At 44.4% G+C, this 24,268-nt stretch overlaps 1 protein-coding gene across 1 annotated transcript in view; it reads left to right on the forward strand.

The window, feature by feature from the left end:
- The window catches only part of LOC124775969, a 57,164-nt gene extending 36,666 nt beyond the window's left edge, over positions 1-20,498 (forward strand). The window contains exons 3-4 of the mRNA XM_047250810.1: positions 15,247-15,817; positions 20,326-20,498. Coding sequence (XP_047106766.1) covers positions 15,247-15,817; positions 20,326-20,498 — 744 coding nt within the window. The remainder of the gene's footprint in view (positions 1-15,246; positions 15,818-20,325) is intronic.
- Positions 20,499-24,268: the final 3,770 nt, after the last annotated feature.

Below are 24,268 nucleotides of genomic sequence, written 5' to 3' on the forward strand. Positions count from 1 at the left end.
AACCGAGCGAGGTGGCGCAGTGGTTAGCACACTGGACTCGCATTCGGGAGGACGACGGTTCAATCCCGTCTCCGGCCATCCTGATTTAGGTTTTCCGTGATTTCCCTAAATCGTTTCAGGCAAATGCCGGGATGGTTCCTTTGCAAGGGCACGGCCGATTTCCTTCCCAATCCTTCCCTAACCCGAGCTTGCGCTCCGTCTCTAATGACCTCGTTGTCGACGGGACGTTAAACACTAACCACCACCACCACCTAATCCAAAGCACTGATTTAAGTGTCAATACGTTGGTCACACTACTATGTTTTGCGAAAGACAAGCTATGTGCGAATGATGTGGTTCAACTAACGACGAACCAGGCATTAAATACACTGAACCATTCATGTGCCCGAATTGCTCCCAACAGAATCTGGTTTGGAGCAGAGAATGTGAAATAATCGAAGAGGAGAAGAAAATCCAGGAGGTAAAAGTTATGTCACCCATCTCGTTATCTCACGCGAAGAGTGTGTTTAAGGCCACACGTCCGCCTAATTTAGTGAAACAGTACTCATAATCATTGACGTACTCTGTATCAAACAAGTGTTGGCAGCCAGGCAGTGAATGCTGAACAGAGCACGGCTCACACCTCTAAATATAGCAGGTAATGTGCACCACTGGTTAAGCAAACAAGTTTCTGTGCAACTGAAACAGTGGTGGAAACACACTCTACTGTCAGGAAGAACAATACATCTTCACAGCAGACAAAGATCCAGAGAAATGTTTCTGTTAAAATAGCACTACCACCGTCCCCGAAATTCAAGCTGGGCGCAAAGCATAAGAAGGTGAAACGGTTAGATGCTAATACCCCAGGGAGCCGGTAACTGTCTCATCTCAACCCCTCTCAGCTGCAAGCTCCCCACCATGCAGGAACGGCAGGAGGGAAGACGGAGAGAAAGCACACTGCGAAGATGAATCCCGTAATACAGTGGAGCGCAAGTGGGTACAGACACATGTTGAGAAGTTGAAAATCTTAGCACAGGGAAGATCCCTTCATTTTGGTTTGCAAGAAACCCATTTTACATTCATTGACGGGGTGTACTCAGGCGGCATCGCAAGGATAGCCTGACTGGGGAAATACCAAAAGAAGGGGTAACTGTCGTTGTGAATAAACCACTTCTCTGCCACTTCCCTAGCTGCTGACCTAAAAAACAGTTGCAGCTGAAATTCTTGCTTGTCAAAGGATCATTGTAAGCTCTCTTTACATACCACGACAAAAAAGAGTTACATTAAGAGGTTCTTAAAGACCATCTTCCTGAATTGGGAGACTTCAATAAACATACTGTTTTATGGGCCTCGCCCTCTATCTACCACAAGTACGAATTTCACAGTGCCCCGTAATGTTTCAGCCGCTGTTTACCCCATCACGGGCAAACCAACACAGATGGACGCTACCACTATGTCATTCTCAGTCAAAGGCCTCCCTTTGTGCTCTCCAGCAATCGCTTAGTGAGAAGTTGTTATTGACCTTCATAGTAGTGACCACCTCATACTCTGGATCCCTCTATCAGATGGAGCGGTCATCGAAAAAAAGTCGCCAAGATGAATGATCAGCAGAACAAACTGGACGCTGTAAAGTCAACTGGCTGGTCTTGTAAACCGAGAAAGCGACTTAGGGGAAACCTTGTACATTGGTGAAATGATGAGTAGTGCTAAGCCATTCGAATAAGACGTGCGGCTCTACGACGGGTCACTGTTCGTCGCATTATCAAGGAGAGCAACAAAAGGTCATGGCAAGGATTACTGCATTCCATCAAGCGTAGTACTTGGCCCTAAAAAAGGTACGGGGAGCTATCAAGAAATTTTTCGGTAAATATAGCAGGTCACCTATAGCAGCGGTACCGAAATAGAAGTTTCTCGTAACAACTCCTGGAGACATTGGATAGGCAACGGCAGAGCACGTTCCTATTGCTACTGTCATTGCTGCTGCCACTGCCGGCCAGGATCAAGAATTCTCCTGGGAAAGTAGTGAGATGGACTTCAGATACAGAAGTTCTGAATCATATAATGGCCCGTTGTACATGTGACAGCTGGATCTAGCACTTTTGGGGCTAGTTATACTGGACCCACTCATTACAGAATACATGCTGCGACACTTGAAAACGAAATCAAAGGAAATCCTCTTAGAATGCTTGAATTCGTTATGGCGGATGAGAATTTCCCAACTCGTGGAGGGAGACAATTTTGAAAACATTCCTCAAAACTAGGAGAGGACCGAACGTGCGCTACTAGGTAAAGAGGTGTAGTCTAAGAGAGTTGTGTATGGAAGATCGTGGAGTGAATTGTTAACCTTCGTCTGATCTGGACATTGGAGACCTGGTAACTAGTTATACTTCTCTGTGCTGGTTCAAGAGGTGTCAGGAGGTGTCGACAGTCCGTTGCTTTTACAGGGGTCTACGGATTTCCTACGTAGACAGAATTGAACAGGAAAATGTTTTGACATCAGTAACACTACTTACAAGGCAGCTCTGTCTATCGAGATTTAACCGCATTCATTCAGTCTTTTTTATTAAAACGCTTTTTCAGGTACAGATTTGCAACGGTGCGGTCTAGTAGTTTTATCATGAGAGTATTTCAAGTGTTACTGTCTTGCCCATAGACATTAACAACATTGCGTTCACAGTATAAGGAATCCTGCGTAATGCTCCACATTTGCGAACGATTTTGCCGCTGGTTGTACATCCTCCAAACCTGCCACAGCAACGTGTCATTCGTAGCTCACAGTTAAGAGGTTTAAGAAGTGAGGTGCAAAGATAGGTTTCAAATTTTCGGCAGATAAATCAGTTTTTCTCGTATTTTTAATTTATCAAACTTGCAAATTAGGAACACCTTTAAACATTTTAAATACTCGATGAGGTTATTGAGCCTCATATTTGATTCAAATCTGTCTTTGATACCGCACCTAAACGAACTGAAGCTAAAGACCCTGAAACTACCGAATACATGAAAGCGCCTTAACCATGGGTCTTTGGGAGCAGCGACGGCGCATCTGCACCAGTTTTATGTCTTTCGTGAGATTTCGGCTAGACTATGGGTACACAGTGTATCAATCAGGAAGATCTTCCCTCAGTATCACTGACTGAAAGGAAGAGACTGCCCACAGTTGTCTGCAGGACAAGCCCCGAACCCAGTCCCTGAGCTGAGCCTGGGGAGCCACTCCTTACAGTCCAGCGGTGACTTCTGTTCGTGTGTTCAAATGGTTCAAATGGCTCTGAGCACTGTGGGACTTAACATCTATGGTCATCAGTCCCCTAGAACTTAGAACTACTTAAACCTAACTAACCTAAGGACATCACACAACACCCAGTCATCACGAGGCAGAGAAAACCCCTGACCCCGCCGGGAATCGAACCCGGGACCCCGTGCTCGGGAAGCGAGAACGCTACCGCGAGACCACGAGCTGCGGACATGTTCGTGTGTCAGGCGTATGAGACCCTACCTGTTCCAAATTCACTCAAGTGCCATCTCTTTGCACGCCAGGCTGCAGTACATCTTAGATCGTCCAAACAGGACGAGGATATTATCGTCTGTGTAAAGCATGAGCTGGAGGCAGTTGGTGTGGGACAAATAAAAACCCAAACCCGAATACTAAGCTTACCAAGAGTAATTCTAGATTTAGTGATATCGAAGAGAAGCTACACTTCTGCATATGTTTCATGAAATTTTATCTCAGCGCCAGAACTATGTAAGTGTATTCACAGGGGGACTCCCTTGGCTGTTCTGTAGTTTTTCCTGACTATCCCATAAGATCCGGTTACCTGAGGAGTTCAACGTATACATTAAAGAAATACATGAGTTCTTAAATGCATTGTAACAGAATGCACGTTCTGAGAATGCTTAATTCCTCATCTGCTCCTACTGCATGCCTGCCCTCTACCCTCCACAGTGCATGTATACAGCAGACAAAGTAGTCCACAATATCTATGCCAACATTCTCCACCTACAAAGGCTGTGGTAGGAGGTGTCACTCAGCTAAGCATCAGGGTAAGTACCAGATGTTGCAGGGAAGGAGGCGTTTAACGATATTCGGTTGGTTCAGTGCGCCGTCCTCCTACATTCTATCACCTCGCTGTTGAAGTACAACATCATGTGTTGGTAGGAAGATGGGTGGCTGGAAGTGAGAAGAACCCGCGACTCTACCGTACCTCGTTCCAGCTACACATACGAGACGAAGTCCTTCGCGCTCGATATGCATAAGATATGTCACAATGACGCATATCTTCTTGCTCCTGCAAGAGGACGATGCAATGTATAATACTTGTGGTGAGCCTAATTTTAACTGGCTGATTTTCAGACAAGAGGACAGCAGCTAATTTACCTGCTGATTTGGCATATGACCTGACAAAGAGATTAATGCGTAGTTATGTAGAGCGTTAATGAGGTATAATCAGCGTACAATGGTAAAAATTTTTCGAAATTCTGAGAAATATAGGAGTAATCTATAGAAAAGACGGGTAACATAGAATTAGTAATAGAACCAAGACGGATCAAAAACATCATATGAGCAAGGAGAAAGTGTTCAGATCAAGAAAGGTGGAAGACAGGGCAGCAATCTATTGCCCATACTGTTCGGTCCATACATCGAATAACCAATGACGGAAATAAAAGAAAGGTTCAAGAGCGTGATTAAAATTCAGGATGAAAAGATGTCAATGACAGGATTCGCTGATGCCAATGAAATCTTCGGTGAAAGTGAAGAAGAATTACAGGATCTGTTGAACAGAATGAACAGTCTTGAGTACAAAAAACGGATTGAGAATAAACCGAAAAAAAGCGATGCGATGTAGTAGAAATGATAATAAAAGTCAAAAAGGATAATCACGAAGTAGACAAAGATAAGCAATCCTACTACATTTGAAGCAAAATAGTCCATGACGGACGAGGCAAGGACGTAAAAAGCAGACAAACACAAGCAAAAAGAGAATTCCTGGTAAAGACAAGTCTACAAGTAACAAAAATAGGCCTTAATTTGAGGAAGAAATTGCTGAGAATGTACATTTGGAGCACAGGATTGTATGGTAGCACTACAGAATGAAGTTGAAAATTAGATGGACTGATAAGGTAAGGAATTAGGAGTTTCCCTGAGGAATCGTCGAATCAAAGGACATATATAACACGCTGACAAGAAGACATCAGGGAGTAACTTTCATGGTACTAAAGAATGCTGTTGGAATACATCCAACAAAGACATCCAACAAACACTGGAGGATGTAGGATGGCAGTGCTGCCCTGAGATGAAGAGGTAGAAATAGGAGACTAATTCCTGGTGACCTGCATCTAAACAGTTAGAAAATTGACGACTCACAGAAAAAAAGATGTGGCTGGATCAGTGGCGATTTTTTTAAAAGGTCAGCCTACTACATAATAGTTATTTTACACTAGTTCTTCTATTATGCGTGTTGTAATAAATTGTGGACTATTGGACGAGAGATACAGCATTTTGAAGTATTTCTGGTAGTGTCGTCTATGGGTGAAAGTGAGAGAGATGAGACACAGTGAGTGCAATTCGAAGTTACACTATGTGATCGAAAGTATCCGGTCACTTGGGTGAAAATGACTTGCAAGTTTGTGGCGCCCTCCATCGGTAATGCTAGAATTCAGTATGATGTTGGCCTATCCTTAGCCTTGAAGACAGCTTCCACTCTCCCAGGCATACGTTCAGTCAGGTGCTGGAAGGTTTCTTCGCGAATGGTAGGCCATTCTTCACGGAGAATTCCTGGTAAAGAGAAGTCTACAAGTAACAGAAATAGGCCTTAATTTGAGGAGGATATTGCTGGGAATGTATCGATGTCGGTCGGCGAGGCCTGGCACGAAGTCGGCGTCCCAAGACATCCCAAAGGTGTTCTATAGGATTCAGGTCAGGACTCTGCGCATGCCAGTCCATTGTAGGGATGTTACTGTCGTGTAACCATTCCGCCACAGACCGTGCATTATGAACAGGTGCTCGATCGTGTTGAAAGATGCAGTCGCCATCCCCGATTTGCTGTTCAACAGGGTATGCCTGTGCTGTGATAGCGCCACTCAAAAGGCGTGCAAGCCCGCTCCATGAAAATCACCACAACACCGTAACACCACCGTCTTCGAATTTTACTGTTGGCATTACACGCGTTGGCAGATGACGTTCACCGGGCATTCGCCATACCTACACCCTGCCACCGGGTTGCCACATTGTGTACCGTGATTCTTCACTCCACATAACGTTTTTACACTGTTCAGTCGTCCAATGTATACACCAAGCGAGGCGTCGTTTGGCATTTAACGGCGTGATGTGTGGCTTATGAGCAGCCGCTCGTCTATGAACTCCAAATTTTCTCATCTCAAACCTAATTGTCGTAGTACTTGCAGTGGATCCTGATGCAGTTTAGAATTCTTGTCTGATGGTCTGGACAGATGTCTGCCTATTACACATTACGACCCTCTTCAACTGTCGGCGGTCTCTGTCATTCAACAGACGAGGTCGGCCGTTGTGCTTTTGTGCTGTACGTGTTCCTTTGTTTCCATTTTACTAGCGGAAACAGTAGACCTAGGGATGTTTAGGAGTGTGGAAATGTCGCGTGCAAAAGTATGACACCTGACCAGGTTCGGAGTCCGTGAGTCCCGCGGAGCGCCCCATTCTACTCTTTCGCGATGTCTAATGACTACTGAGGTTGCCGATGTGGAGCGCCTGGCAGTAGGTAGCAGCACAATGTACCTAATATGAAAAACGTACGGTTATTTGGGTGTCCGGATACTTTTGATCACATACTGTATATTAACTCTTAACAGTCTTTCGTAGTATTTTAAAAGTCTTAGACACAATCTTTCCCACTTTAGTAATGGCCCCCATAACCTCGACATTGAGAAACAGTCTAATGAGTACAGAAAACGGATTGAGAGTAAACCGAGGAAAGACAAAAGCGATGCAAAGTAACTGAAATGAGAATAACGAGACTCTTAAAATCAAAATGTATAATCATAAAGTAGACAAAGTTAAGAAGTCCTACCACATTGGAATCAAAATAATCCATGATGGACGAAGCAAGGACGTAAAAAGCACGACAAATGGGCTTTATGAAGACTTTGACTGTAGATCTCTGCATTTTTGCTGGTCTAGAAACTGTCTCTATCTAAATCACCTCGTTGTTATTCTGCAATGCCTGCCATTCAATAATTTCTTCTTCCGAGGTATATAAGAAGTCACTTTGTGCCACGTCAAAAGAACGTGGTTATGAGCTAAAACTTGATACACCAAAGAAACAACATCTGTAGTTCTGTCCTGGGGCATTCCCGTGCAGCGAATACGTCTCTTTGGACAGCTCCTTTCGGTAATATTTCTTGACAGTCTACCGTAACCGCATAAGAGATCCTGGTTTGGGCCTTATAAGCATCATATTGAAGTTTGAGTCTGCACCTTTTTTGGCGATGTTGAACCCCTGCGTTGCTCCTGCTTACTTTATTCCTTTGTCTTGGGAGTCATTGTGATACACCCAGAGTTTGTCTGTGGAGATTAGGCAGATAGGAAATCATCTTGAATGGCCTGAGACCGCTGCAACATTTCCTCTCCTGCCTCGATTCGGCGGAAACCGAAATCTTACACCCCGCCCCCTCGGTTCGATGGGCTTATTGAATGTCTGTCTGCAGTGGCGGTTCACTGAGGGCCACGACCTGTATTTGTCATGTTCAGAATTTCTATTAAGACTGAAAAATGACACACGGCTGAATTTCACTTTGCCCATTATCACCTCTCTTTGAATACGCTGGTCTTCGAGCACAATGGCCTCTGTTTCTTTTGCAGTTCCCGCGTCTTCACAGTAAGCTGGGTTACCACTTCGTTCTTCGTCACTCAGATTATATCTGAAGCCTCTTCGCCACCTGACCATTGAGTCAAAAAAATGGTTCAAATGGCTCTGAGCACTATGGGACTTAACTTCTGAGGTCATCAGTCCCCTAGAACTTAGAACTACTTAAACCTAACTAACCTAAGGACATCACACACATCCATGCTCGAGGCAGGATTCGGAGCTGCAACCGTTGCAGTCGTGCGGATCCATACTATAGCGCCTAGAACCGCTCGGTGACCCCGGCCTGCCATTGAGTTGTATAATGTACTGTTGGCGTATTATGTACTAACTCAATATGGATTTTTCCAACGTTATTAGCCTTTAAATGCAGAAACGGAATTACCACATAATTCAATTTATCGGTGGGCTGCGGTATTTTATTCTGGCTCCACTAACAATGAACTTAAATAGTCTGGCGCGGGAACTTCAATATGTACGTGAAATTATGTGCATGCCAAAATATTAAGATATTTAGTAAGTAAAATTATTTCTTCGACGTGATAATAAGGACTTTATGACTACCTCTTCGTACTGATCCTCTTTGAATTTTGGTACAGTGTAGAGCAGTACGGAAAATTGTAACGTTCCTCGTTAAGAGGGTTAAAACTCCACCTCTGCAGCTCCTATAAATTATAATGAACAATATCAGACAGACTGAACTTACAGAATTTAAATCATACTCTACATGTCAAGGGTAACGCAATCCTCACACAACTATGAAACTGCTGTCGATCTGTTTCCTGCACATAAAACTGTGTTCATATGACCATCTTTAGAATTACCCCATTTAACCTAAATCGCAGGCGGTTTCCCTGAGTTTCGCAACTGTTTAATCCATGTAAAAACCTATACATAGATTGTGTACATCTTTTGCTAGCTGTTTCAATAACTCTTGTGTTCGTAGCAGCATTTCTGGTATCTCTTTACTTACGGATACTTGGTGTAGAGATAGCATAGGGTTCAAGTGTTGCCTGCCTGTGCTCCCACCGTATCTATGTATACTTTATCCACATTCACTTCCTCTCACTCCCTTGTTCAGGTTTTCTTAATACTGTACTGAGTTCTTTGGTACCAGGTGGCAATTTTCCGTATCTTTATACGCTAGTAGATGGTAAAATATAAAATGAATTGTCTGGTGAAAAGTATGTGGTTCATACAGAGTCGTAACTGGAATATGGCAAGTGGTATGCTTTCCTTGGACGCCGTATCCGTGGGGGGAGAGTTTTAATGACGGGTGAAAGAAACTGGGAAAGGCAAAGGAAAATGGTATCAGGGAAAATGAGGAGGGGAAGGAACAAGAAGAAGAAGAACAAGTAGGAACTTAACTGGAGAGAGAACACTAAGATGGGAAATCTTGCAGATACTCAGACGTTGGTACAGCAGCCCCTGCAGGGTCAGGAATGACGGTGGAAGACTCTGGTATTCAGAAACACCGTTGCTCTGCCATTGGCGCTACCAAAGAGGACGCAGGGGCAAAGACTGTTCCCTCGCAACTTCTGGGCCTGGGGATAAGAAAATGCCCCTAACAGGTGAAACACTCAGGAATGATCAAGGTCATGAGGATGCAAAAGGCAGTGGAAGCAACTGCATTAAAGACAATATCTGGTCATGTTATGTCAATAAACGAATAAAGATGCTAAACCATGTGAGACGTTGTAATCCCAAGGTTTAAATCTGTCAGGTACCCTAGTTCACAGGCGCCCAAAAGTTCGACTTCTGAGTAGTGCCGTGGTTTGCTTGGTGAAGCCCTCAGGCTGGTTGCATGCACACTTCCCTCACCACCAAGCCCCACTGTCTACGCTTGGGAAGGAGGAAGTGGGAGAAAGCGTGAAAAAGCCATACTTAGATGGTAATGCAGTCAGCCTACATACAACTTGGTTCATGTTTCATATTTCTCAATAAAACAGTTCACAAGCGAAAAATATGTCCAATATTTTTTAATTGTTTTGGCGCACTGAAGACATAATATTATTCTTCATATGGTACAACTGTCAGCATACAAACAGATGCAGGCAACTTCACACATTTTTGCACTCAAATTGCCAGTTAATCGTGACTTATTTAGTTTCATTATCGAGAAAATATCTTTGACCATCCTATTTCGATCGGTATATTGTAGGTACTTTGCAACGTCATTCTAGAGACGTGGCAACTCTACCTGAGGAAAACAAACCAGACGTCCAGGGCTCTTTTTACTTAAAGGGATTCATCTTTACAACAGGAATTACACTGCATGTCAGCCAGTCCCATCCGCACATGCTCAATGGCGCTTTCAGCTCGAATGACAAACGGTCTCGAAGGCAGTTCTTTGATGGGGATTCTTCAGACCTCGAATTTTCAATAACACCAGTAAGCTTTGGGAACTGGACTGTGTTTTCTGTCAGCATTTTTCCCATCTACGGTGCGATCTTTTTAAATGCGTCCCATTCAATTCAGAAATTAATGGTTTATCGCTCCTCGCAACGACTTACTGTCGGCAGTGTGTAGTCACGTCCACTTAAAAGCCGTGTTCGATTCCCGGCGGGGTGAGGGATTTTCCTCTGCCTCGAGATGACTGGGTATTTGTGTTGTCCTCATCATTGCATCATCATTCATGAAAGTCGAGAAATTGGGCTGAGCAATGGTTGGGAATTTGTACGGGCGCTGATAACCTCGCAGTTGAGCGCCCCACATACCAAACATCATCACCATTATCATCATCCACTTAAAAGCCATTCTTCATGTTCTAATCTTCGCTTTTGCAGTCCTTTATCCTTCAAATGTTCAGCAGTAGTGGATTTCACGGCGAAAATTCGTTCCAGGCTTAGCCCGTGACTGAAACAAAATACTTTGCAGTAATATACAAAGACTCCACAGTCTTCTTTCATTTCCATCAGAAATTGTTGCAGCTCACAGCGAAATACTGCCTGCGACTTCAAAAATTGTACTATTTGTACCACGGATGCTTCAACAGCTCCATGCTTGCAAACGTAGCAAAAAGTGTTTATTGATGTACGGAACCATGAATGTCGTCTGTCGATCGTTTTGATTGTTTATCTGTCAACTAAGCTTTTAAGTTTTTTCTGCATAGTGTTGCGATGTCATTTCATAAGAATTTTACGGTTCCTGTTGATTATGCGACTGTATAATAAACACTGAAGATTCAGATCCCTCTATTGTATCATTCCCATTTCTTTTTAAGGGCTTGTAACGATCGATAGTTAGACAGTCTCTCTTTGTCCAGTGAGCCGCTGTTCATTCCACAAACAAATAGCGAATGGTAAACGGCGCTGACGCCACGGTTCTGACGAACTGAAGAGAGCCGTGCTGACTGAAAAATGCCTCACCGCAATGCTAAATGAAATGTCGCGCTCTACCGAGTACTTTCGAGGAGGACCGAGCAACGGCGAGTCAGGACGGGCTTTGTCCCACATGAACATCAGGTTCGCCTGCGGTTTGGCGCTCTGTGGTCAGCCTTTCCCTACTTACACCAGCTGGTGCAGACATACGAGGTTGTAGTATAGTCTGTCGGTAAACTGAAGAGCGAACGAGCGAGTCCCCACTCTGCCAACCCAGCTATGTCACAAGGTGTTTCTACAGGCTGTTTCACAATGTAGTATCGGTCCTGCCGCGACGCGCGCCTTAAATCTGTGGCGACGCCGTGTACAGATACGTCTCGGCTGCGTTTATCTTTAGACAAATGCATTAAGACCATAAGGAATACAAAAAGTCATATCTTCTTCCGAAACACAACATTGTACAGTAAATAATATTAACGTAAGAACGGAAGTCGGGATTCTACTACAAACATAGAACCCAGTGCCTGTTCATGTGAATGTATGTTCCTCTGTTGCTATTCGTAAAACGAACCCTATATAATCCAATCACTCTGTAGAATTTAAGGCTTGTTCTTATTTATGTGTTTCTACTAAAAGGTAAAGATTTCTTTGAAGGACTGCATTGAAACCTAACAATTCTTGCAACACAAAGAGTGTTTAAAAAGTAAGCAGAAATTTATAATTTTGTGTGGTGTATCAGTCCGATTTGCACTACTTTTTTGTCACTGTCTTCGTAAATATGTCTCAACAGTGTGTACAATGTTACGCATATTGGGTATTTACTGCGTTGTCAGCTGTCGAAAAGGTTAGATGTGTTTTGGTAGCATCAACGATTATTTGTTTTGTATAAAAATAGATTTGAGAATCTGTATAAAATTTTGTTATAAGAATGGAATAAAGTGCATGAAATTTTTAGAAATGTGAAATATTGCTTTTGGTGAGACTGTTATGAGTAAACCAAGTGGTATAAACATTTCAAAGCAGGCCTTAAAGGACAGCGGTTTTACAATCATGGATGAGATTAAAAATGCACAGTTAAGAGATCTATAAACTATCCCGAAGAAACAGCTCCTAAAGTGTTTCGGGAATTGGAAAAAGCACTGGCATAAGTGTATAGTATGTAATGGGGAATATTTTGAAGAGGATAACTTCTTAGCAAAAATAAAAGCCGGCCGGTGTGGCCGTGCCGTTCTAGGAGCTTCAGTTTGGAACCGCGTGACCGCTACGGTCGCAGGTTCGAATCCTGCCTCGTGCACGGATTTGTGTGATGTCCTTAGGTTAGTTAGGTTTAAGTAGTTCTAAGTTGTAGGGGACTGATGACCACAGATTTTAAGTCCCACAGTGCTCAAAGCCATTTGAACCACTTTTTTGAACTAAAAATAAAAACTAATGTGTGAACGCACCTCGTATGTGAAGCTTTCTGCTTGGGAAGTCCAGAATCGGTGTACATGTTTCGAAGGAAATTTCAGCAGTGTTTAGAATAGCTATTCCACACGTGTTTTAAGCAATATGTTTTAGAATCAGGTGAAGAACAATCGAGAAAGAGATTTAGTGTTCTATAAGCATCAAAGGTTTTACGTGATTTTTAAACTGTCTGTAACGTTGGGTTTCCTTCCAAAATTATTGGTTTTCCTTCGTGGCGATTCCAGTAAACCATGCGGCTTATTTTCGCGTTCCTTCCTTATGCGTCCTATTGGGCGAGGCTGACGTTTGCATAAATTGCAGCGCCTTGATTGGGGCCGGTAACATTAGCCAACTGTTCTTTTTGGGTCGCCTCTTTAATAGACGCTGTAATAACATTAGAGACGTTCAAACGCTCGTTACTCCGCAATTACCTCCTCTTCATCATATCCTGCACATTTTCTTGCAATGCTAGACGATTATCCGTAATTTCCGGATATCGAAGTGTATCAGTAAGAACACAAAGTTAACTGATTGAGGCGGCCGCGGTGGCCGAGCTGTTCTAGGCGATTGAGTCTGGAACCGCGCGACCGCTACGGTCTCAGGTTCGAATCCTGCCTCGGGCATGGATGTGCGTGATGTCCTTGGGTTAGTTAGATTTAAGTACTTCTAAGTTCTAGGAGACTGATGACCTCAGATGTTAAGTCCCATAGTGCTCAGAGCCATTTTTAACTGACAGACACTGGCAACTATGATCCCACGAACAGAAACGACGTATATCACTGCACGCCGATCTGCGACGCTAGACGGGTAACGGGCAACAGATTTTGAATGCCCCTGTAGGCGGGTGGCAACGTTCTTCCGGGAAAGGCCACTTTCCCCACCAAAAGCGCTGCTCGCACTTGAGTTTACAGTAGAGATGGGCAAACTCGCTCATCCTTGGGAACTAGTTCACTGCTGATCGTTCTCTTTTGTGAACCGTTCATTTTTACTCGTTCACCGTTCATTGGTTCTTGGTATATGGTTGTTGTGAAAAACTGAAAACTAGTAGTGCGGGTGACTGAAGGATGGAGGGCACCAAGAGGGGGCACTTGCCTCCCCCCTGGAGTATAGAGTTTTTATTCATTACAGGATTCTTACACATTTTTAGAACTAATTTCTGTGATTCTGCTGAACCTCTCCTTTAGCCAACTGCAGCCTTGTGTGGCTGATCGCTGGGAAATAATATAAGGTGGCGCACGGAAAACCGGCCCCGAGTACAGACTGCTCGCCAATTACGGACGATGTGTTGCCCGTCACGAGCAGATACAAGAAACAGACAAACACGTAATAATTAGGCAGTGAAGAAATAACAAGGTAATGCAAGCAACAATTGCGAAACAATCGATTACGATGTGTTGAGAGCTGAAGAAGAGAAAATTAAAATCTCGACTTCCACTACATAGCTATGTTACGTTGTAAACAATAATCGTTTACACCCTGTATATACTTCACGTTGTCTCTGAGTTCGTGGGCGAAGTAGGGACTTTATGGAAGCATAAAATCAAATGTGCTTTTCTCATACTTGCGTCGCACGCTTAGTAAAAATTAGGTTTTTATGTTGCATTATTAAAGTTAATGCAGCAATAATAATAATAATAATTAAGGTCGCAGTAATAAAGTTTTTGGTTTGAAAGCTCCTTCTGAACAAATGTCTTTCAGATAATAAGTAAATACGATTTTATGGCAATCTATGTTTTTTCAAATGGCGAGGCACCGCCTTTCCTACTGAGCCAAAATGACCTACAACCCACTTTTTTTTTAAAGAAACCAAGCTAGCAGGTAATGCAAATTGGAAAAAACCAAACTTAAAAATAATTAGAACCTTCCTGAATGTCATGTTTTGTATATGAAAGATACACGAAAATCGTTTTATATGAATTTTCTTACATTAAAAATGAAGGAAATTATTGAGAGTTAGCTGCTAAATCAAGTCGATGAAACCAAAAAATATATGAATAACAAACAAAAACCTTTCCTTGTTATAAGTATGTCTTCTGCTGTTCATCGACATAATGAAGTGAGCTCTTATGCCCTTTTGTTACCTGAAAAGACGTACCTATTACATACAACGTAATTTTTATGTAATTTACATAACTATAAAATACTTTTTGATTAACGGTCGTGGACGGTGAATGACCAGAACCAAGTGCAAGAACAGTTTGGAACACATGTAAAATAGGCGAGCGCAGTGAACGAAACGAACAACTGGATACTGAACTAACTAGGAGCAGTCGGCAGTGGAGCTGAGACAGGTGGCCATGCGAAGAACGACGGGTGCGGCCGAGGGAGACCGAGACTGAGACGAGCACGCGACCGAGGCTGGAACGAGAACTGACGAAGTGACCGCCGCGACCGAAGTGAACTAGTGAACTATGAACGGATCGTTCCTCGTTCCTGGGAATTATAAGTAGACCGCCGCGACCGTAGTGAACTATGAACCGATCTTCCTCGTTCCCAAGAACTATAAGTAGACCGCCGCGACCGAAGTGAACTATGAACCGATCGTTCCTTGTAATTCGTTCCTCAGTCCTTTCGTTCATCTTGGTAAACCGTTCCTTTGCACCCGCTCGTTCGCGAACTAACAATCTCTAGTTTACAGACAGACTATAATGTTTGGTGACATTTGTTGTCAGCTGTGGTCGGTGGCCGGTCGCTGCGGTTGCGGGCGCTGGCCGCTGTCAGCTGCGACGCTGGAGCTGCTGCTGTGGCTGCCCGGCCTGCTGGGGGCGGCGTCGCGGGCGGCCGGCGTGCAGACGCCGGTGCGGGGGCCCGCGTGCCGCGCCGCCACCGCCGCCGGCCTCTGCGGGGCGCTGCTGCGGGTCTTCCAGGCCGTGCTGTCGGCGGCGCGCGCGCCCTCCTCTGTCCGGCAGGGTCCCCGCTCCGCGGACTCCGCCTCCACCACGTCTGGGACGCGCAAGACTGGCTGGGTGTCCGCTGAGGAGGCGGGCCCCAGTAGCGGCGTAGAGCTGCCAGCCAACCCAGACGCTCGGGACCGTGGAGGCACCGCCAATGAAACATCAATTCAGAAACCCAGTCACGACGGAGAAGGTCCGAAGAGTGAGCACAGTAACCGAGCCCCAGACAGTGGCACTCAGGGGGCCAAATTGTCGCCGGAACTCGAGGCTGTGTTTGTTGTTGGGAACACTGAGCCCTGTACAGCACGGTCCAAGCCGGAAACACCACTCGAGTGTCCGGCAGAGAAAAGTGAACGACAATCCTCGCTTAATAATATTCCAAAGTTCTTACAAGTCGTAAGTGCATTCCTTACGAAACGCGGTAAGGCGAATGACGGTAGTGGGACACGGCTTCATAAAGATATCTGACTGTCCTACACTGCTCCGTTTAGTGCCGGTCGGGATTCAGCCTGATATACCCAAGTCCTGTATTTATTTATTTATTCATCTCGGCAACAGTTGGTACATCAGGGCTCCTCTTGCATCTAACAAGACATTTTATGTATTTTACTGTCTGTTCACGTGTCACAGATAAACTGCATTACAAAAATGTGAAGCATCGAAAAGGGAAGAGGAAATTAAGTGAAACGTAACGAGTTGAGAGCTTATGTGATGTTTGTGGAGTGGTTAGAAAGAAAACGTCAGAAGCGTGGCAATGGGGGATTGGAAGGTGCTGGTGGTTTTACTGGACAAATTTAACTCAATCATCTATTAAGGGAAATCAAAAATTACCTTTACAAATCAGTGTACGATCAAATTGACGCTGCCTGATCACAAAAGTTAGATATAGAAATATATTTATTACATTTGGCTGTAAGAAAACAAATCTTTATTCTTGTAACGGTATCATAATGTATGAATTTAATCCCTCATGTGCATTATGTTAAAACTAACAACATACCCAGGTACACACGTGTTAACAAAACACGGTGATGCACGAAAGGTGATAAACTGAGTGATAATGGCCAATATGAAAAGCCGGCCGCGGTGGCCAACCAGTTCTAAGCGCTTCAGTCCGGAACCGCGCGACTGCTACGGTCGCAGGTTCGAATCCTGCCTCGGGCGTGGATATGTGTGACGTCCTTAGGTTAGTTAGGTTTAAGTAGTTCTAAGTTCTATGGGACTGATGATCTTAGATGTTAAGTCCCATAGTGCTCAGAGCCAATATGAAAACTCAAATATTAAGAGAAATATTTCAATAAATTCCTTAAAGTGAATATACACGTAAAGCTTTAGATAGGAACATTCACTGGTGTCCCAAATTAAAGCAACAAACGGAATTTTGCAAGGTTGAGTTTATTTTACGACAAAACAGTATGAACAGGTGATAGTAACGTAGAATCAATGTAAAGAATACAGAACGTAAACAACTACACCATGAATAACAGTAGACAAAAATGTTGTGCAGTGAACACATTGCGTGTCGTGGGGCGATCACTATGTTTTTAAAATAATAGAAAAGCCACTATCGCTTCAATATCGTTTACCAGATGATCGGTTTCAGCACTCGGAAGGTGCCATCATCGGATCTGAAACGTGGATTAACACGTGCATATGGTTTTATAAATGTTAATCCACGTTTCAGATCCGACGATGGCACCTTCAGAGTGCTGAAACCGGTCATCTAGTAAACTATATTGAAGCGATCGTGACTTTTCAGTCATTTTAAAGACAAAAATGTTCTTCGTTTTCCCAAATTAACGGTTTTGCACAAAAATTACGACAACTGGTTTATGTTCTCAGTATGGGGTGTGACCATCTTTGACAGCTATACAGGCCTGACAATGATGGGGCGTAGTGTGAATGACGTCATCAGTCTCATGTTGAAGCAATAATGACCATTCTTCCTGCTGAGCTGCTCGAAGTCTTGGTGAGTGGTTGGTAGATGCTGCCGTGATGCAAACCTTCTCCCTTGTGGATCCTAGACAGGCTCGTGGGATTCAAATCAGGAGAGCGACCAGATCATTCCGTTCCTGCAATATGTTCCGTTTCCAAGAAAACATCAACCAACCATACTCTATGAGGTCGAGCGTTATCATCCAGCAATACAAAGTCTGGGCCCACAGCACCTCGCGACAAACGCAGTTGGGCTCGTCACATGACAGTAGTTATACCATGCTGATTCACTCATACAATTTCAGAAGAGGGTTCGAGTGGTAACCATAATCCTTACCCAGACCATTAGGAACCGTCCTCGGTATCGGGCTCTTTCCAAAATGTTTGGGTCCCGAAAATGTGTTCCACGTTCCATCCAGATGCGAATCCTTCGAGAATCACCCTCTAGACTAAATTGGGACTCGTCTGCGAAAACAACAGTGGCCTACTGTTCGACAGTCCAGGTGGCATGTTGATGACACCATTCTAGGCGTTCCTTTCTGTGAAGACACGTCAGAGGTAGACAGACAACACGTCTCCGACAATAAAGGCCACTCTGCTGAAGCCTTCTGCTCACCGTATGCCTCGATACATCATATCCAGTGGATGCTGCTAGCTCATACGCAAGTTGCTGTGCGGTACTAAGGCGGTACTGTCGTGCTCTTACAGCCAAATAATGGTCCTCTCTTCTGCAGTAACACGTGGTCGGCCCTGCCCTGGAATCCTGGACACAGTTTCGGTCTCTATAAACTGTTTCCATATCCGAGAAATAACAGACTAGTTCACACTAAGCCATAAGGCAAAATCAGTTTCCGACTGGCCTGCTTCGTTTCTTTCCTTGGCTCCCACCGCAGGGAGTCTGACAAGCATTTTCTGTGTGCCATACTGCAACGTCTGTGACTGTACACAGCGACTGTGGATGTGGGACTACCCGGCAAACACTACCAGGTATCATAGGTGCCCTGACGGCATCGTTGGCATGGTTGTCAGTTTACCGGAATATCCTCTTCCGTGCAGAACACGATTCTACCGACATCTGGTTGACAATTTGTATGATTATCTCGTGAGTTAAACACAGGACTGTGAAGCTGCGATTTGTTGCTTTAATTTTGAACACCAGCGTACTTCAGTTCACTTAGAAAACATGGAAATTCTTGCATACTTTTGAGCAGCTCGCGCACTAAACATTGCAGATTCACGGAAAACTCTTCAGAAGAAGATGCATGACATGTACACAGTTGACTTGAGACACATTAAAATCTTTTCACCACTGTAAAGCATGACAGTTATTTGTAGCATTTAACCACATGGTTACAGATATAAATACACTGGCACCCACACTTAAGAATAATTTTAACAAACAGGGAGAACGAGAACGAAACTTGAATAGTCCCCAGCTTCATTCTAGAGACCAACGAAGTAACATACGTAGTTAACAAGACACTAACTCGATTGCGGTAGGCTTCCTAACGCACTCCACGAATAACAGGCAAGACGACTAAACCCCCAAAATACACAACGCTGTACGAAGCATACTGACAGACAGAACAACGTAGCACTCACACGTAGTCGACCCCAGTAGCCTGAGTGAGGACCATGCTAAGACACACACACGGCAGCGAGAATACGGCAAGCCGACAGCTCACACTCGTCGCCTGAATATCCACAGCGTCCATCCGAGACCCGAACTCGGTAGACGGCATCCAGGTAATGACAGGCCACCAACCTGTCCCCGCTTCCCTTTACTCCACAACATCCAAGCGACCTCGGTTCTCCATGAATGATACCGAGAAGTAAAAGACAAATAAACGCCTGCACTCAATGCACACAGCTCAGGACTACCCTGCGGGTTCAGTGGTCGCGGTCCGGGATATCCTGGTTACTGAGATGAGATGAAGTTGGCTTTCAAGCTAATACCACAATGTTTAATCGGGAACAGATCGGAGAATGTAACTGGCCATAGGATTACCTCAGCACAACGCATTCAACTCGTAGAGACACGCGTCTCGTGTGGACGAGCATTTTCCGCTTGAAAACTGACACCACGTGTCTGACACATGGGAGATACCACGTAAGGATGCAGACGTTCCGCTGTGCCGTCAGAGTTCCCCCAATCACAGTCAGCCGTATGTAGAAGTCATACCTGATGGATACTCATATCATGACGTCAGTAGTAACATTGCTCTACCTTTCTAAGGTATTCGAAAAATGGGATGCCTCCAGATCGCCGCTATAATCGTCGACGATAGTGATGACAGGTAGCTCAGAACAGCAATTCACTGCCAATACAGTTCATTGCGATTTACACAAGTCATACCTGATGGATACTCATATCATGACGTCAGTAGTAACATCGCTCTACCTTTCTAAGGTATTCGAAAAATGGGATGCCTCCAGATCGCCGCTATAATCGTCGACGATAGTGATGACAGGTAGCTCAGAACAGCAATTCACTGCCAATACAGTTCATTGCGATTTACACAGTGCGGCAGCGAAATTTTCAGCAGAACAAAAATGTGTGGTTGTTATGTATTTCAGTGGCCTGAGCTCTTACGTTATGTGTGTGGTGAGTTTACGACTAAGCCTCAAAGACATCCCATTTCACCGATCGTTAAAATGGCATACGAGTTGTATTGTGAACCAAAGACAGACGGGGGTAAGTGTTGGTCACTACAGAACTGTTCCTTACGTTTTCCCTGCTATTTAAGAGTCGGGTTGCGTTCAACCCACCCATCTAGGCAGCTTGCTGTACAACAATTGTGGAGTGAACCTAGAGACCACATTAAAGACTGCTACTTTTGTTTAACGAAAGTAAAAGTAATCTCTAGTATCAAAATACAAAGCTTTATATCCAGATTTGGACTCTGTGATTCTTCCTTTTAGAAGTTACAAAACGACCAACGGACTGGGCGCTGGAAGATGAAACAGACGATGGTAGTGACAAACCAACAGATCACGAAGACCATGAAGATACACTGAGTACACGGGACGCCATCTGCAGCACGTCTACTGCCACAGCCATTGTCACGGACAGAACTGAACGAGTTTTCAAGTGATCTAAAACTTTGAAAGAGGCAAGCAGAATTACTTGAATTTCGTGTTCGAAAAGAACGTGTTACAACCGAACACTTTTGAGACGCCCTGCTAAACTCGCAGGACAGGACAAGTAGTAGGAATTGTGGAAGGGGGCCAGAATGAGCGGCTGTCAGTTACACTCCAAACATAACAGTTTATTTAGTTGTCCAAACATTACAGCCCAACTTCTAAGCTTGACTATCGACAGAAAACGACTGAAGACCAATGAATTAAATACAATTAAATACAGCTTTTTTTATCTTTAAGCAGAAGCCTCTAGGCTTTAACCTTAAATAGTATTTATGGCCAAGCGATGTAAGACTAGACTAGTCAGATAGATTAAGTTATTTTTTTAAAGCGGCTGAAGGCCGATAAATTTAAAACAACGTAACTACAAAAACCTTTCAATAGGCACGAGGCCCATGCTTTATGACCAATAAGAAACGGCTGAAGGCCTTTGTTAAAGGAAAAGCTGCAACCAATTTTCCATGGCAGAAGGCCCACAGCTTTATCTTGAAAGAAAGTAATACTTGATAAGTAAGAACCTTAAAACTTAAGGAGGCTGCAGGCACATGCTTTAAAAAAAGAAACAAATTCAACTACAAGAAATTTTCAACAGCCAGAAAGCCCCCAGCATACTTGATATGTAGGATCCTTAAAACATAAAGCGGCTGAAGGCGGATGCTTTAAAACAATACTATAAATTTTCAACAGGCAGAAGGCCCTAGCTTTATCTCCAGACAATGTAAGACTTGCCCAATTTAGAAAAACTTTCTTTTAAAGCGGCTGAAGGCATTTGATTTTAAAAACACAATACAATCATACAAATTCCATCCATCAGGCATGAGCCATAAAAATACACAACTAAACGCCAACAGAAAGGTAGTATAGGCAACGGCGCTCAGAAGTTTCCAGGGGGCTGGGTCTGCCCTTGAAATCTTAACGTTCGCTTAGGTGAGACAAGAACTCGGCCCAACTATACTCGATCCGCAAGCAACACAAGTAAGAGACAGTCAGGGACCCACAGACTAGATGACTTTCTATCCACCAACCAGTATACGAGAATTCCAAAGCCAAAACATTACAGACATAGCCCCCCACAACCAAAAATACATTAAAATATCAAAAACTACACACCATGTTGACAGCGACAACAGGTGAGGGAAGGACACTGCCTCAATTTACGTCAGCGACCAGGCCAGGCAACCGGAACACTAACAGCCAAAAGGAAGAAAATTCCGCTGGTGCACTTGAATTTCAAACCGACAAATATAGTAAATACCACCACACTGCGGCTAAATTTTCACCAACTCGAACACTCGCTGTTGCTCCCAGGAATACCACCAACAGCGAACCACCAACCAAGGGGACAATGTGAACAGACGTGGATTCTGTAATTAAATCACCACTCAACTTTCATGTCCTTGGTCGGTGGGACACGACGTAGCACTCGGAACAGCCCCCACACGCTCCGACACTGCATAGATACTGCCAGCGGGCCCTGCTGACTGCGCCGCATGGAGACTTGCTTGCTGATCCGCTCCAACCGACCGACCCACTGCCAGTACGCCGACAACATTTAAAACGAGTTGTCGGTGGAACCGACACCTACTACACACACAGTTGACAAACACTTGCACGAAGACTTGAACGATACTCAGTAGTGGCTGTGCAATCTCGAAGACAAATTGGGAGTCGATACACACACAAAGGCAACCCATAAGCGATCGGCGGGACAATTCACATCGTCTAGTAGGACGACCGACCGACGATCCACGAAGACCGTCCCCAGCTCAAGTGGTGCGTGGCGGCAACGGTCTTGGCCATGGACATCCAGGCCTCTCTGCTACTCCAACCCGACTGAACTAGTGCCGCGTTCCGACTCCACGACAGACGACAACCGGGAAGTAATAGCAGTGCAACAAAGATTTCACGTGAGGGCTTTATCGATAGGAACTGCTGCTGCCGCTGATGGGCAGACAAAGCAGGAACTCAGTGACAATAGAAATTGAAAGCAAAGATAACACGTGAGGGCTTTATCGATAGGCGCTGCTGCTGCCGCTGATGGGCAGACAAAGCAGGAACTCAGTGACAATAGAAATTGAAACTAACATAACGAGGTGGCAACACGAGAAAAAACAGAATCTAAAATAAGAGCTGGCACGAGCACAAACCGCGCACGGTTCAATTAGTGTTACATTCCGTAAACGACAACTTGGTCTCTCCACTTTCTTCTCAAGGTAGAGAGTTTGGTATATTGTAATGACGTAAATGGGCTACCTACAGGATTTGGGATAATTCGCAGTCCAGAAGAATGGCGCCTGATTATAGATTCATCAAAGAATCGTCTCAAAGCTGTTCTGTTACATAACGGGAACGAGAAACCATCGATACCAATGGCCCATTCCGTTCAGTTTAAGGAAAACTACGAGAACATGAGGGTACTCATGAAGTAACCCGCTTCCAGAATGAGATTTTCACTCTGCAGCGGAGTGTGCGCTGACATGAAACTTCCTGGCAGGTTAAAACTGTGTGCCCGACCGAGACTCGAACTCGGGACCTTTGCCTTTCGCGGGCAAGTGCTCTAAGATCATTTTTTTATTATTATTATAAAAACGCGAATGTTAGGAAAAAATATTCGGAATAGTCCATACGCCAACCACTGCCCTATGAAGTATAGCTTCACAGGACAGTGACGCTACTCATTACACTTTTTTTTTCGCGCTGACTCTTATTTTTCCGCGGGCAAGTGCTCTACCAACTTTTTTTTTTTTTACATTCGGTTTAACAATAACAAACATATACTGCTTCTAGCATTTTAAAAAAAATATAAGACGATGACTTTATAAAATAAAATTTTTCTGGGAAACGTAAATAAGTGGACTTTTTTTACATAATAGTGAAAAAAAATATCCTGCTTCTGTCAGTACAAAACAAGAACGGTCTACGCTCCTGGTTTAGGCGCGAACCTCGCTAATCCCGTCATACCTCTCGTTGGTATCGGGTACGTCTTCACGTGTGTTTGTGGATCCTCTCCACTGTCCTGGTCCTTTGTTGTTCTGATACTTATAGACAATAATTACATTCTCCTACCCGGGACACCCCTACTGGGTGGGGGATCAAGCACGGAACTCCCTAAAAAATTTGCGTAATATGTTCGATATCTCGGATGTCTCATAAGCTGTGAGTGATTTTCCTGTAGTAAGACCCAAAAGTCAAGCACATTCTTACTGCCGTCTCGGAAAAGATAACGCACAGTCAAACCTCGAATCCAAGTCACTGCATTTGTCTTCGTTCGGGGATAATATGTCGTATCTGGGAGAAGTAGTGTGCGTGGTTCTATTGTTTGCGGCCCCACCCGAAGGAGGAAGGCAAACTTTCCGGCAACTTCATTTTCGTCATCACGTCCGTGAGATAAGCATGACTCAGCCTGTCAAATGCGCGATCGAAGTCTATCGATACCAGTACACCCCGGAGACGACATGTTGAAGCCAGAGCGATAACATCGCGGTAGTCCCTGAGTGCCGTTTGTATATTGCTAGCTCCTCCTAGCTGGGTTTGGTCGAGTGAAATCACTTGGCGTATTACGCGTTTAAAGCGTGCTGCAAGTATGCTGGCGTAGATCTTGTAGTCGCAATTAAGAAGGGTCAGTGGCCGGTAGGCCTGTATCCCTGTGCCGCCAGATGGTTTGTGGATGGGGATGATCATTCCTTCCACGAAGGAGGGTGGAAGAGGCACGTTGGGAGACATC

The sequence above is a fragment of the Schistocerca piceifrons genome, chromosome 2, assembly GCF_021461385.2.
Source record: "Schistocerca piceifrons isolate TAMUIC-IGC-003096 chromosome 2, iqSchPice1.1, whole genome shotgun sequence".
Taxonomy (NCBI): Eukaryota; Metazoa; Arthropoda; class Insecta; order Orthoptera; family Acrididae; genus Schistocerca; species Schistocerca piceifrons.